The 16,465-nt window shown below is 39.3% G+C and overlaps 1 protein-coding gene across 1 annotated transcript; it reads left to right on the forward strand.

The window, feature by feature from the left end:
• The first annotated feature begins 1,399 nt into the window (after positions 1-1,399).
• Positions 1,400-15,609, forward strand: LOC143293551 (26S proteasome non-ATPase regulatory subunit 4-like). Its single transcript, XM_076604485.1, has 11 exons — positions 1,400-1,444; positions 2,758-2,898; positions 3,466-3,577; positions 4,321-4,407; positions 4,910-4,978; positions 6,039-6,100; positions 6,922-7,072; positions 10,567-10,666; positions 12,227-12,385; positions 13,847-13,920; positions 14,982-15,609. Exons 1-11 carry the CDS (start codon positions 1,419-1,421, stop codon positions 15,159-15,161), a joined length of 1,161 nt encoding a protein of 386 aa, XP_076460600.1. The 5' UTR covers positions 1,400-1,418; the 3' UTR covers positions 15,162-15,609.
• Positions 15,610-16,465: the final 856 nt, after the last annotated feature.

Below are 16,465 nucleotides of genomic sequence, written 5' to 3' on the forward strand. Positions count from 1 at the left end.
GTGTGTGTGCACATACATTTCTGCCCCCCCCCCCCCACACACACACACACACACCCACCCCTGCCCCCCTTCTCTCTCTCTCTCTCTCTCTCTCTCTCTCTCTCTCTCTCTCTCTCTCTCTCTCTCTCACCTGATGTTGCCAAACATTGGGGGGGGGGGGGAGGAAAAAGAAAATAATCAAACAATGATGCCAGTCATACAGGTGTAATTCCAAAAATCAAACAATTTGTCTCACATCCACAGAAGATGCAGAAAGACCTGGTCTGTGTGCAAACTTTTAACATGACATCCTGTATGTATAACAAAAAAAAAAAAAAAAAAAAAGGAATTAAAATGTTTTTGAAAAGAAATGAAAAGACTGACCTTGACTGACCGGGAGATGGAAGTGGACCTGCAGCATGGGCCATGATAGACAGGCCAGCTGATTCTTTTACAACCCCATAACAGAGTAGAGCCTGGGAGTATGCGTGTGCACACGCGCACACACACACACACACACACACACTCACGTGCACGCGCACACACATACACACTCGCGCGCGCGCACACACACACACATACACACACATGCTGACATATTGAGTACCTTTACATGAAAGTCACACCAACATTCACACACAAGTGGGAAGAATTGCTTTATGGTACACAGAGGCTGGGGGGGATATGCCTGTTTGGTGCCACCCTATGTTAGTATCGGGGCAGGTAATGTTCAGGATGACCTGGTCAAACCCACTGATCTAAAAATAGAATGGTCAAACCCCCCCTCCCAACCCCCATCCCCCGGTTCTATGGCAATTAAAAAAAAAATTTTTTTATATATATATAAAAGCAGAGCATTGGGCTGATGGAAACTGTGCACACTTATCATACCATTAGCTCAGCAGACTCCACCACTGGACTACACACGTTAGTCAGAACCCAGTCTAAGCCAAGGAAGAAGCAATGAAAAAGAATGCATCTGGTATGTATTTGTATGCAAGTCTATGTGTGGGATGTACATTTGATTTTTGTGTCAGCACGCTGATGTGTGTACGTGTGCGCATTCACGTGTGTTTGTATGTGTGGGCGTGCAAACTGGCTGTTTTATTCGTAATTTGTTTTTAAATGGATGATCCCAGTTTTTCCTCTTTTAAAACAATGACCCTTGTCTTGAACAAGGTCTTTGTTAAAACTGAAACTAGAAAATGTTCGAAGGGGAAAAACTCTATGTAGTCAGCAGTTGACTTCGCTTTCCCCCATTATTTATTTTGTTTCAAAATACACTATGGATGTTAAACAACTTACAAAAACATAAAATATTGTTCTGAAATCTGTTTATCTATAATAAATTTATTATGACCAGATTTTCTTAAATTTGTTTTTAGGCTGTATCGCGAAAGAACTATTGGTATGTGCGGTCCTGCTATTCACAATCCAAGATGGTTCTCGAGAGTACATTTGTCTGGTAAGACAGACTCGAAAGTAGCGTTACTATTTTGAAATAATACAATTTCTTAAAATATTTCAAGAATTGTTGCATTTTAAAGTTTCTCAAGATAGAAGCAGACTTCTTTTGTAACTTGATAAGGTATTCTTGTCTAGTAAAGTGATTCACTCGTGGATGTGTCCACCGACGTAAACTGACAAAGCAAAAATGAACACAACGGCAGTACAGGTGAAGACAGACGCAGATTCAAGATGAAGAACGAAGTCAAAGACGATATTTCCTGACATCCTCTCACCACATTGGTTGAGTTTCAGTTCTTCCAGGATAACCACAGTCACTACTGAGTATTCAGTCACTTTTCCATATCAAATGCTTCAGTCACTCATTCAGTCACTGTGTTATGGCTAGATGTATGTGTCCACGGTTTCCAGGTGGATTTTACCAGCAGTCTGAAGCATTTCGCCTTTTGTTAGCAATGATTAGCTGATCTGGCACAAACTGTTGCAGAACCAGGTCCAGAAATAAAAGTACATGTTAAAAATTATTTTAAATGGATACAAGAGAGAGGAAGTGTGAGGATGGATGGATGAGTGGTCTGTCCATCATTTTGCATACTGTACCCCATCTGCAGTGTTTGTAGACTTAGAATGATGCATGGCACACATGATTATAACTCATAAGGAGCCATGGGTGTCAGCTTCCACAGCAGACAACTTCCCTCAGTCCCTAACGCTTGTTGAGCCTTGTTGACTTAGTGAAGCATGGAATTTGGCACAACTTGTTGGCATGACTCCTTCTTTGGTGGACTTCTTTGATGAAGTGGAGCTAGGATGATGCAATTTTTCGTACACTTGCCTTCATGATCTTGCACAGCATGGCTAGTCTTGATTGGTACTTTTTGTTTTTCCAGTATTAAAGTGATAGTCAATGTATTTTTTTGATAATGGCAGAAATCCTTGAACTTGTTGAAGTGTTGAGGTAGTTACCATAGTGGTTAGTGACAAAGTCACACATCTTTCAGCTCAGTGTTTAACAAGATATAACAGCTCATCTGTTACAGGTGGGGGTACCATGCTCAATACTGTACAGGCGTATTGGAGTATGGCATGAGCAAGGCCTCATTTACGGATTTAGTTTCATTCTTTTTAGCACTGATCTTTTGCCTCACTTGTGGCGGTTTATGTTGTTCATCACATCTGCATTCCATCCCAGACATCTCTGTTGACTTCAGTAGTATTTTACTGTACATAGCAATTCACTTTTACTTTCCTGTGTTTGAATCATTATGACTAAATATGAAGGTAATTCAATGTTTGTTTTGCATGGTCCAGTGTTGACAACAGCGACTACATGCGCAATGGGGACTTTGTTCCCACCCGCATGCAGGCCCAGCAAGATGCAGTCAACCTGGTCTGTATGTCCAAGACAAGATCCAACCCAGAGAACAACGTTGGTCTACTGAAGATGTCATCGTAAGACATATGATCATTGATATTTTTATCTTTGTATCTTGTTTGATGGCCAGTTTCTCCTTCTGATGTAGTGATTATAGATTTTCTGTTTTGAAACAATATTAAATAGTAAACTACTGTGAGTTCGTTTGCCATGATCACTGTTTTTTAGTCATGGACAGTGCAGGATTAGAAACGTGTGAGTACATTTGGCATGTTCTGTGCATTTTTTCTTGTGTCAGTGCCAAATTACTGTTTACAATGTATGAATCACTTCATTAGTTCATATTCTGTTGTGAGTATATAAGTTATGTAATGAATCTAGCTACTCAAGCTCAACTCAACTTTTAGAATATCACACCCAAAAGGCAAAATTATTTAATAAAATTAAAATGCTTGAAAATACTTACATTCTGAAATAGTTTATTAATTTAGTCATATGTTGTATACATTACATGTATACATGTATTTTGAGATGTTTTTCAAACTCTTGTGTACTGTTAATGATCTGGATGTTTATTAATCAGTTGGAAACCAGTGAAAATTTGATTGTGTATTTACACATGATTTGTGATGGTGTGTGTTTAGAGTGGAAGTGCTAGTGACACTGACAGCAGATGTGGGGCGGATCCTGGCTCGACTTCACCAGGTGCAGCCAAAGGGTGATATCAGCTTCCTCAACGCCATTAGAGTAGCTCATGTGAGTGGATTATTTTCTGACTATATTGTTTACATGTCATGTCTCCCATGTCCTGATTACATGCAGTGTCTTACTTCATGGGGTCTTGTATCCTTTGGGGAACTCTGTGTTCATTCTTTAGTTTAGCGCCTTTTCACTATCAGTGACACTGATAGTAGACGATTATAAAAAAAATAAAAATAAAAAAGGTGGGGGGAACAGAAAAGGTAGAAAACTACCAAAAAATACATAACTAACATGCAGTTACATTTAACAGTAACAATTCAGTACTGATAATAATAATCAGAAACCATTAACACAATTCTGAAATACATTAAAGGAATGTAGAAATAGGGCTATGAACTAATGCCTGTGAGTGTGAAAGTTCAACCATAAGAACCTCATCAGAAATAACTTTCCAAAAATCATCTGCAGAATAGTTATTCTCTTTAAAATACTTGGACAAGAAAGTACGTAACTGCTGACAGAACTCTGTATGTGTGTGTGTGTGTTTGTGAAATTTGTCACCAGCACTCTTAAAGCAAACCTGTGTGTGAATGTGTTTGTGAACTTTCACCAGGTTATTGACCTTTTTGCACTTGTTCTTGCCTTCTTAGATGTTTAGAATGGACACATGTTCACAGGCACCCCAGCATATGCATAGACATTCGCTACTCATGTACTTTTTGAATAATTATGTCGTGCGCAGTATACATAAATAATGACAATAGTGATGATGAACTATTTTTTATGTTGTGTATCAGTTGGCTCTGAAGCATCGCCAGGGACGTAACCACAAGATGCGCATCGTTGCCTTTGTCGGCAGTCCCATTGAAGAGGATGAAAAAGAGGTAAAACGACAAATTAATGGTCCTTTCTTTTTCATCTCAAATGTTAAATATTATTCTGTTATTGGTTTGTCCTTAAGTTGTTTTTAAAATTTGTCAGTTGCTTTTCATGTAGGATCCACTAATTTTGACCAGTTTGTTTAGAACTACATGTTCATTTTTTCACCTTGGTGTGTGTGTGTGTGTGTGATTCATGAGTAATTTTTTTTTATTATCTTGATAGTGCATGATGGAATACAAATAGAAGTCACATGTCTGGAAAAAAAAGAACTCTAGCTGGCAGAAGCTACAGTAGTCATGTGTGTGAAAGCAAGTCTTGCTGTTGGAAACCATAGCAGTTGTCTGTACAGAGAAACTAGATTTACGGAGCTCTGTGAGCTTGTTATGGAGCTTAATCAACTGTAGACTTTGAATGTGTGTGTACTTGACACTATGCTTAAAAGGGTTAAAATGAAAGTGGTTGTGTGTTTCATTTTTAAAGCAACGGAGTATCTTTTTGTTGCAGGTAATCAAGACAGCCAAGAAATTGAAGAAAGAGAAAGTAAATGTTGACATCATCAACTTTGGTGAAGAGGTAAGTGAATTCAAAATTTATGTCACCTTCAACAGAATTGAATTAACAGACATATCTTGCATACCCAAATATTAGGATTGTTAGAATATGTACTGTCCGTGTGTGCTTTGTTTCCAGAATAAATAAAAATAATGTGTATGAGTACCTACGTGAGGCAAACTCACCACAAAAGGGGCTTTTAGTGCTTCACATGAAACAATACAAACAACAGTAATGTAACATCTCACAGCACATGAAAAAACCCCAGAAAAAACACATTTGTATACATCAAGACAATGCTACAAATTGCAGATATGAACAATAACTCACACACACACACACACACACACACACACACACACACACACACACACACATACACACACACACACACACACACACACACACACACACACACACACACACACAAAATACGCCCTACACACACACATACATGCACTTGCACACACACACACAGCACACACACTTGTATGCATATGCACACTGTAAAGACACACACACAGGTACAAACACAACATAATTTTATCATGGGAGTAAAAGAAAAAAAATCTTTTAAAAATTGAACTGTATAACTATATTGCAGCATTAGTGATTTCTGTTTAAGATTCATTTAAACATTTGAGTGGGCTTTTTTTAATATCCAGATGCATACTTTACCCTGTTCAGGTCATTTGAATCTTAACATATTTTCACTGTTTTTTGCTGTTAGAGATGTTACTTATGTGTGTTTCTTGTATTTTCATTCTGTGGCCTCCAATGTGAAATGCTTGAGAAAGAAATGACAATCTGTAATGTTCATGGACATGTAAACATAAAGATAAAAAAGATCACACATTGATGTTACTGTATCCCACTTCCTCATTCCCATTCTTTCTTCTCATCCACTTGAACTTTGGTTTTTAAATAGGGAAATTCAGTGGCCATATCTGAACCACCTAATGATGACTTGTGCTTATGACAAAAATGTTTCAGCATAATTTGTTAACAGCATCAGAGTAGATCAGACAGCATTCTGGTCAGTAGTATTATGTTCACAGTTATGTGTGTGTATTTCTGTCAGGGAATCAACACGGACAAACTTACCACCTTTGTCAACACTTTGAATGGAAAGGATGGAACCAGGTCAGTATCTGTGGTTTACATTTTGTTTGTAACTTGGTCTGATCAGATGGTCTTAATCCTTTAATTGTTGAGCCTATTTCATGCTCAGTGATAACTATTTTATACCAAGGGATGTTTTGGTCATGGACAGTGATAATTACAAGGGGGAAGAAAGTCTTGAATGCAAACTACTTAAAGAAAGTGTGTATATGTATTTATATAAGCCATACTTTAATGAAAGGAAAATGAACACACTATACAATTATGAAAATTTCACAACAAATTAAATAATTTTGTGATCGGAAAATTCTAACAATGATAGATACTGAAATGTCCATCCTGCGGCACTTTTTTGCACACTGGAAGAGACAGAAATATCCATCCTGGGACACTTTTTTGCACACTGGAAGAGACAGAAATATCCATCCTGGGACACTTTTTTGCACACTGGAAGAGACAGAAATATCCATCCTGGGACACTCAAGGGGTTAATGATTTCATAACTTGCTTGTGTCTGTTACCATTGTAATAGTGAGCCTGTAAGATATTGTATTAATCTTCAGTGCAGCTGAGTGAAGTGACACGAAGCAAAGAAGAGAAACAGTACCATTTAAAAGAAAATGATTAATGCATTATCACCATTGCAACAGTTATTATCTTTTTTTTTTTTTTTTTTAATAATCCCAAAGTAGATGTATAGCTTATATGGATCAATCAACATGCTTTGAAACGTCCTTGAAACTGAAACTTTCACTATCATTCCTGTATCACTCACTCTTTTTCTGTAGCGCACTCACACACACTCTCACTCATTCACTCACTGTGATGGTGTCCTTTTTCAGCTCTCACCTGGTGACAGTACCGCCGGGCCCCATGCTGTCTGACGCCCTGCTTAGCTCCCCTGTCATTGTGGGGGAGGACGGGGCTGGGGCCCCCATGTCTGGTGGCTTCGAGTTTGGTGTCGACCCCAACGAGGATCCTGAACTGGCACTGGTCAGTTCTGGGGAGGGGAATTATGGAGGGTGTGGGTGGGGGATAGCTCACTGCTTGAAACATTGTTTTCCTTTTTGGTTTATTGCATGTTCACTACAAGGTGATTCAGACATGTACACATTCGCTCCTCCCAGCACACACACAAAACATACGAAATCATTGAATGTTCTGACAGTGTCACATACATGCACACGCACACGCAAGATATTGTAGTTCACTAGATCATCTTAGTTTGGTGGAGTGATTGTTTGGACAGTTAAAAGGTTTTGTTTATGGAAGTTTGAACAAAACCAAGTTATTCTATGATATTGTCGAAAACAAATTATTACGTTGATTGGGTCTTGATCGAGTTTTTGTTGTTTGTCAGGAGTTTCATAATCCAATCAAGACCAAGATCGATATCAGTGGACAACAGCTAGAAAAGCAGTGAAGCATTTCAAGTATCTTGGTTCTGTCATCAGTGAATAAGGGTACAAGACCGAAATACTGACAACAGCCTCGCAGACTGCAACAGTGGTGGCAAGACTGAAGTCAGTATGGAGAGACAAGAACATCAGTCTCAGATCAAAGTTGAAACTCCTGCATGCACTGGTTCTGTTTCCTTGTATCCGTGTGAGGACAGACTTTTAAAGCTTCATTGAAGGATCCAAGCAGTGGAAATTAGATGCTTCAGGAGACTCGTCGGCATCTCCTACAAAGACCACATTACAAATGTAGAAGTCTGGAAAACCATCAGACAGCACGTTGGTCAGTATGAAGAGCCGCTGCCCACATTGAAAAAAAGGAGAATGAGATGTTATGGCCATGTAACAAGATCTGGCGGGCTGTCCAAGACCATCCTCCAGGGAAAAGTGCAGGGGGAAGGGAGACGCAGACAGCAAAAGAAGTGGGCAGACAACATCACATAGTGGACAGAGAGAGCTTTGCCAAAACTCAGGCCATATCCCACAGGGCTTGACATTAACAGTTGCCCGACTGCCCAGGGCAAGTAGATCATCGTGTTGGGCAAGTATTGCCCTTACCGAACTTGCCCGACCGGGCAAGTTATATTTTCCAAGACTAGCATGTTTTGTTTTCAAAAATATCCATCACGCTCCCGACACTGATCGTCTGATACTCTTTCTCTAGCAGACGATGTTTTGAGTCTGACTGTGACAAGTGGTCACCAGAAAAAGAGAGCTATCATACAGCTCTAAAAGGTGATTTGCCATTGGTTTCTATTTTTGGAGAGCCAATGGTAATTCTTATTGCATAGTTTATCTTCCACCCATCACATCACAACTAAAAAAATCACGTCACAACATACTCTAATATCATTCCATTTTACGAAAAAACAAAAACAAAAACAAAAACGTAGTTTGTTTCTGTGACAGACCTGTTTACCAGTACCATTTTGGGGTAATTTGTACATCATTTTGACTTACACGAAAATAGACTTCAGTATGGCTTGTGAGGAAAGAAAAAATGTTTTGACCAAAGTGAGGAGTTTTGACACTGCTCGCGTGGCAACGGGTTCTTTGGAGGAAAGTGAAAAGTTCACTGCCAGCACCTGTTACATGACTGCCAGCCAGGCCTGTCTGTAGCCAGTCCAAGAGGGCAACCTATGGCTGTCCCCATCTTTGTCCCCCCCCAGCCACCCCCACTCTTCCTCCACCTCCCTCCACTGGCAAGGTTGTCAAAATCACTGCCGTGCTATCCCTTCACCACCCTCCCATCCATTTCTTTGACTGTAATCTGCCTGCCTTTCTGTCTCATTCAGTCTTTCTTTCTCTCTGTCTCTCTCACTCCCTCTCCCTCGCATCCCAGTGCAAAGGTAGAGTTGGTAAATCACAAAGGAAACAGCCATTCTGTAGAATCATAACTTAAACCAAGTCAATACAGACATGACCTCCACAATCTCCCCCCCCCCACCCCCACCCCACCCCCCAACCGATCTCATTCCTTCATATGGCAGACTTAATTGTCCTTACCCCCACCCCATCACCCCCTTCCCCCTTTTTTTTTTACATGGTCAGACTGGGAATAGTAGAAAGAATGGAGGCAGGGTAGAGGTCAAAAGTCCAGTTTTGCTGAGGGGATTGACACATATCAAAGGACATTGTGGAGAGCTCCGTTGCTGAGCAACCTCCATATAGAAGAACAGCTGTACCACCTTCCCTCTCAGGAACTGTGACCCTTCACCATCCCATTTCACTCACTCACACACACACACACACACTCTCTCTCTCTCTCTCTCTCTCTCTCTCTCTCCTGGTGCGGCTGTCCTGGCAAGTGAATTTTCAACAGAGTTGCCATACCAAGCAAGTGAGAAACAGTAACTGTTGACCCCATCTAACAGAATCACTTGGATCTGTCAAATCCTGACATTGATTGTCTCACAGTACAAATGCTGGCTTTTCTTTTTAACTCTGTATGTTGCTGTTTGCAGTGGAGGTTAAAAAAGAAATAATTTCTGTGGTTGACAGTCAACTGCAAAAACATGCCAAAGGCAGTTTTTGTCAAGTGAGACTGAGATAAAACTTGTTCTGGCTGTTCAGAACAACAGTTATCTTTGGTGAAACCCAACAAAACAAACATCAGTTAAAGAAAAGGGTTTGACTACTTTGTGTGTGTGTGTGTGTGCGTGATGCATGTAAGTTTGTGAAAGTTGGGCAAGTGCAAATTCTGTCCGGGCAAGTGAATTTTCCAGTCACTTGCCTGACTGGGCAAGTGGGAAGAAAAGTTAATGTCAGACCATGTCCCATGACTACCAGAATGTTTGTTATGCATTCAGCAGCACAGCAACCCCCCCAACCAAACCGGGTTTTGGGACCAGTGTCAGTAACTGTTATATTAGGATTTAGGCATATTTTACTTTTCCTCAGTGATAGACTCTGTGTTTTGTGAACAGTGGTCTCTCATGTGAGATGTTTACCACTCATGTTTTCCACTTGAACACTGGTCAGGAGTGGATGTTTCATGAAAACTCACACTGGCTTGAAGAAAGTGCTGTTGCTCTGTTCTTGGCTTACCAACTACCTGCTATCTGAGCACTGCTGTTTTGGGTGGGTAAATGGAAATCATATTTAATTATACATACATAACCGTGACCCACTAGTGCGCACTCCGGCAGGGGTCTGACATTCCTGTCCAAACTACTATCCGCCTATGCGGAGAAAACAAAAGTAGCTATGGCCGATAACCTCCCGGAAGTAGGTAACCTCCCCTTTGCCCCCCTGACTAGCGCCCTCTTTTTCCGTCTGCTGTTTTGGGTGGGTAAATGGAAATCATAACTAGCATTATACATTATGCACTGCAGTTCTTTAGACTGAAGGAAAAGGCAGCATCTGTGTTTTTGTGATTTCAGTCATTAAGGCAGTATGTGGTTTTAGTCATCTCAAGTCATTACCAGTTCAGTGTACCTAGTTGACATCTTCACTGCTCAGAAAAGATTTTTCCTCCTGTAGTGAATTAAGTTAATCAGTTGAATGTCAGTGTATGTCTGCTGCTTTCAGGCTCTGCGTGTGTCCATGGAGGAGCAACGTGCACGACAGGAGAAAGATTCCCGCGAGGCGGTAGCAGCATCTGTGGCTGAATCCACTAACATCTCCACAGGTGAGATTCACGTTTTCGGCCATGACCAGGTTCTTGATGAACTTACCAGTGTTAGTTTGCCTGTGAGATGTGCAGGAGAGTTAAAAGCACTAAGGAACTTTTAACTCTGGGATCTGGTGTAGTGTGAAAACTGTATGCAGATGAGGAAGAAAAATTGTGGATGGTTCACACGTGTGCTTCATGACTTGGAGTGGCCCCACATGTTGTGTAAAGATGTGAATATTCCAATGGTTTATTCCATCATTTCAGGTTTTGTAGTCCAAAAGTGCTGTGTATCTAAAACAACCAGTTTTGCCATCACCTGTTTTTGAATGCTTGAATTTAAATGCAAAGAAAAATCACATTCTACACTGTCTTGAAATGTGTCTCAGTACTGATGAATAGTTCTGCAGTGGGCAAGCAAACAATAAATACCATTTCCCTTCCTTTCTATTATACTGTAAATCAAATTAAAGGTGATAGATTATTTACATCTGAGAGCAAAGTGTGTCATTTTGATCAAATCAAGACAGTTAAGAATCTGTGAAGATTTTATCATTCTACTAAGTTTCAAATCGAGATTAAAATAATATATTTGTACCATATGTACTGATATGCCTGAATAAACACACACAAGGAAAACTCTTTGTACACCTGCGTTCATTCAGCAAATGCCAAGAATTGCTGCACAGATACATCACTTTACCCAACAAAAATAGAGACTCATTTGGACAACAATGGCCTTTTTTCTTTTCTTTTTTTTTCTTTTTTCTGATAATGCAGCAAGTTGCTTCATGGCTGCACTTGTATATTTTATTTAGATCTAGAAGCGAAATATTTTGTTTTGATCAAACCAAAACAGCTGAAAGTAATAAGATTCATCTGCATTACATGCATGAAGTATGTATGGTCAAAGGCGCTAGTAGTCTCTTAGTCTTATTGGGACGTCACGACATACAGCATTATTAATATATTAAGTCTGTGATACTTAAAGTCAGAATTGTTGAGGGTGTCTTACCCCACCTTTCACAGGGTTTGTAGGGTCCTTACCAGTACTTAAGTCCTGATATTTTAAAATTCCCAACTAAGGCCTTGCGAGGCCTTACATGTGCTTACGTTTACATCAAGGTCCTTACAAGTCCTTATGCCAGCAGAAAATCATCAAGGTCAAAACCCCTTTCAACAAATGACAGCAGCAGTGCTAAACCCACACACCCCTTTCCTTTCCCAAGCTTGGAACTCTGACCTCTTTTGATAGAGCAGTCATTACTCTAGTTTGGATGTTGTTGTTTTTCCATGCAGAAGCGCAGTGCTTGTTCAAATTGGTTCAAGTCATTCAAAGTGCCAGGGAAGTGTCGGTTACAGGATAGTTGGCTCAAAGAGGAAGGATATAGGGACTTGCTGATATAAGATTCAAAAGTCAAGCATTAATTATGCATGATGTGTACCGGTAGTTTGCAAGATATCACTAAGTTTGTTTTTGATGGGTGAAGGTCCCTACAAAATAAGGACATGGTCCTTGTGATTCTTTACAAAGTCCTTATATGGCGTAACCTCAAGTTCCTGGGAACCCTGTTTCAGCCTCCACAGAGGAGGTGATGCTGGAGAAGGCCCTGGCAGTGTCCACCACCACTACAGGGGACGTGGCCTCCGCCACTGCCACCCCCAGCATGGACTTCAGCGCCATGACTGAGGACGAGCAGATCGCATATGCCCTCCGTCTGTCCATGGAAAATGCCGGTACGTTGGGTGTTTGTATGTAGTGGATCATATTGTTCTTGGAAAACTCAGGTGTGTTGGGTGATGTTTGTCTGTAGGGTGTCCTTTGAAGACATAGGTGTGTTGTCTGTAGTGAATCATATTGTTCATGGAAAATACAGGTGTTTTAAGTGATGTTTACCTGTAGGGTGTTCATAGAAAATGCTTGTACTTTAGGAGATGTTTGCAGGATGTCCTTTGAAAACACAGGTGTACTGGGTGATGTTTGTCTGAAGTGAATCATATTGTTCATGGAAAACATAGGTGTTTTGGGTGATGTTTACCTGTAGGGTGTCCATGGAAAATGCTGGTACAGCAGCTGAGGTTTACCTATAGTGCATCCATGGAAAATTCTGGTACACTGGATGAAGTTTACCTGTAGTACTTCATGTTCTTAGGAAACACTGGTGTGTTGGGTGATGTTTACCTATAGTGCAACATGTCCATGGAAAACAAGTATGTAGGATGATCCTTGCACTGTTGAACACCTGCCATGGTTGGATCGGAGATTGTGACATGAGGACTTGAAGTATCTTCTGAATTGGGGGATTCTATTTTCATGCTCTGGTTCATGTTTAGCATTGCGTTATATTCCATTTTCATAGTTGAAACTGTTATCAAAATCACTTCTTCTTTTTTTATTGAAAAGAAATTTGTCCCAAGAATCTCATTGGGTATAACTGCATACAGAGTAATAGTCCTCTAAAATGTTGCTGTTCTTTTTTCCTGTATCTGTAATTTTGCATCCTGTTTTTTGTTGGGTTTTTTTTTTTCCTTTTTAGGGGGTGGGAGGGGTTGGTTTTTTTCCCCTGATTGTAGTCTTACAATATGTGCGATGCATTATTTTATATAACATTTTTATCTTGTCTTCTCAGGTTGTCTAAGGAATAATAATATTATTATTTGGTTATTGCTGGAACTTTTCATGAATAGGTTTTACATGGGACATGATTTTGTGACAGTAAGTATCCTGTGTAGTTGAAGTGTTGTCTAGTGAAGGGGGTGTGGGGGAGATCGATTTTAAGTATTTGTGACTTTAGATTTCTTGTGATGTGTACGATTGGTTTTAAGTAAATTGTGATTTGTTTTTAAATATTATGTGGTTTTGAGCATGGTGCTATTTGTGTTCAGTATTGTGATAGGAAACATCATCATTTAGGTATTGTGATGTATGACATATATAACGAGTTTTGTGTTTTATAGGATGGTTTTTGTTTGTATCTATTCATATCTTAGCGTTTGGTTGGATGTCTGGCTCAGATATATTTTTGGTCTTTTTTAATTTTAGTGTTTAGATGCTTGTTTACTTTTCAGTCTTTACATTGTACAGTGTAATTGAGCATGTTTTACATGGAAAGGCATTCTAAAAATTGGATTATATTATTATGTTCAGAGAACAGTTTGTTGTATTTGCTATATGATTCTGATTTCATATTTTTACAGGCTCAGAGGAAGCAGGAGCCACTCCTATGGAGGTGGACACTGATGGGGCTACAGCCAGTGGTGAAACCAAGAAAGTATGTACTGGTTGTTGGTCTGGGGTACATGAACATTTTATTGTATTGTATTGTGTTGTGTTGTATTACTTTTCGTCACAACATATTTCTCTGTGTGAAATTGAGGCTGCTAAGAGCATAGTTGGTCATGGGTAGATAAACTATAACTGTTGTTATAATATATATATATATATATATATATATATATATATATATATATATATATATATATATATAATGATAGTTGGTCAAGGATAAATTAACTATGATTGTAGGTCTAGGATATATAAACTATGATAGTTGGTCTGGGATACATAAACCATCATAGATGGTTTGGGGTACAAAAACCATGACAGGTGGTCCAGGGTACATAAACCATGATAGTTGGTCTGGGGTTCATAAACTGTTATAGTTTGTCTAGGGTACATAAACAAACCATTTAAGCTGGTCTGGGGTATATAAACCATGGGAGTTGGTCTGGGGTACATAAACCATTTAAGTTGGTCTGAGGTTCATAAACCATGATAGTTGGAAGTACATAAACCATGGGAGTTGGTGTGGGGTGCATGAACCATAATAGTTGGTCTGGGGTACATAAACCATTGTAGTTGGCCTTGGGTACGTAGACCATGATAGTTGATCTAAGGTACATAAACCATAATAGTTGGTCTGTGGTACATAAACCATAGGAACTGGTCTTTAGAGGTACATGGTGTAGCACCACATGATGGGTATTCCCCTTTTGGTACTAACTATATTAACTGTTGGATTGTGGTGTAGGGTTCAAACTGACTTGTTGGTGTCCTTCTCTGGGGCTGTGTATGCTGGCTCTGAAAGAATAGCTTATGTGTTTGCCACTCTGTTTGCTCAAAATACTTTGTTACAATATTCATTTAGATATTTAACAAAAGAAGTATTTTTTAAAAAAAAAGAAGAAAAAAAAAACCACCATCACTCAACCACACCAAAACACCTGCTTCTATGAATGTACCAACTGTCATTTTGCGTTGCTGGAAAATGCAAGTGTCTGTTTGGCATCATGGCATAAGAAACATCTGTCATTTCTCTTTCCCTGTTCACAGGAAGAGGAGGATTACTCAGAGGTGATGCAAGATCCAGAGTTCCTGCAGAGTGTGCTAGAAAATCTACCCGGGGTGGATCCCAACAGTGCGGCCATAAAGGATGCTATGAAGACCCTTACTGCTGACTCTGCCAAGGACTCCAAGGATAAAGACCCCCCAAAAAAAGATGACAAAAAATAATTAGTCCAGTTTTTAGGCTTACGCTTCCTGCTTTTAAGGAAATTCTGATCTTTGTCATGTTGTATTGCACTAGGGTTTTCTTTTTGTTTGTCCATTTTCTTTTCCATTTACAAATAAAAACACTGTCAGTCTGATCTTTATAAATTGCTGATAGACACTGAAACAAAGAGTCAACAGATTAACTGCATGTGTGAAGGAAGCACATTTTGCTGTTCATGAATTGTTTGAAAGTCCTGTGAGCATTCATCTTTCTAAACATGGGGGTTCAATTGAACGTGTGGAAGTATGTTCTCGTTTTTTTGGTTTTTTTCCTTTGTCCGTGTGAAGAATGGAGACTGACATTTCTGTGTGCCATGTGCACATTTGGACAGAACAGGTGATTGTCAGTGTTGCAAGTTTATTACAGTGTTGCAAGTTGTAATAAACCATGATTTAGGTACAAACTGTTGTCAGATTGTGGACTTGGTGTGTTCATGCATTCAGTGTTGACCACTTAGGAAATTCCAACTTCTTGCTAGCGTTGTTTTTCTGGACTTTTCTGACATTGAAACAAGTTATATGACCTATTCTTTCCAACAGATAGCAAATTCAGTGGTGTGTTTTGTTGTTTTTTTTGGATTGTTTTTTGTTTTGTTTTTTGTTGGTTTTTTGTTCTCTGATGAACAGCCAAAGTGAAAAAATACTTCAATACTGTTCAAGCATGGCTTCCTCTTTATCTCCACTAAAGACATTTTCGTGGAACACAGTTGTGGGAACATTTCCATTTTATTACCACTTGCAAGACAGCTGTATAAAATCATTTAATTTAAATCATTGAATAAATCTTTAAGTATATCTGCTCACAAAGTGAGTGACTGGACTTCAAGTGACCTAACAGTTGCATTTTAGGTCTATAAGTTTGTGTGAGCTTATTGGGTAGGTGTTCATATAAAGGGTCAGGGTTTGTTGTGCACAGTTTGTTATTCAAAAAAAAAAAATTCAAGCCAATAACATTTGATATTTGAATGGTGGTTTATAAACTAACACACACAAGAAAGACTTACAAGGCTTTGATTGTAGAAAATCAGTGAAATGCACATTAGGAAGTTTACACTTTCAGGTCAGTGAAAAGGAATCAGAAAATGTTTTTGCTCATTACTGTTTGCTTTAGATCATAGCCAGATATTCTTTGAATTGACTTGCCAAGATCAGTCAGTTTTGAAAAGCAGATCAAAATAAATAATACTGCAAATATTACACACTGTTGTTTGAAACATTAAAAATACATTGTTTTTCACTCAGTAGGAGAATGTCATGATCCTGAA

This window comes from Babylonia areolata, chromosome 19 (assembly GCF_041734735.1).
Source record: "Babylonia areolata isolate BAREFJ2019XMU chromosome 19, ASM4173473v1, whole genome shotgun sequence".
In the NCBI taxonomy this organism is placed as follows: domain Eukaryota; kingdom Metazoa; phylum Mollusca; class Gastropoda; order Neogastropoda; family Buccinidae; genus Babylonia; species Babylonia areolata.

Excerpts from the sequence above, each read along its gene's own strand:
- LOC143293551 (XM_076604485.1), top strand. The coding sequence starts at position 1,419 with ATGGTTCTCGAGAGTACATTTGTCTG. Across the intron at positions 4,979-6,038 it reads TCATCAACTTTGGTGAAGAG|GGAATCAACACGGACAAACT; the intron begins GTAAGTGAATTC and ends TATTTCTGTCAG. Across the intron at positions 10,667-12,226 it reads ATCCACTAACATCTCCACAG|CCTCCACAGAGGAGGTGATG; the intron begins GTGAGATTCACG and ends ACCCTGTTTCAG.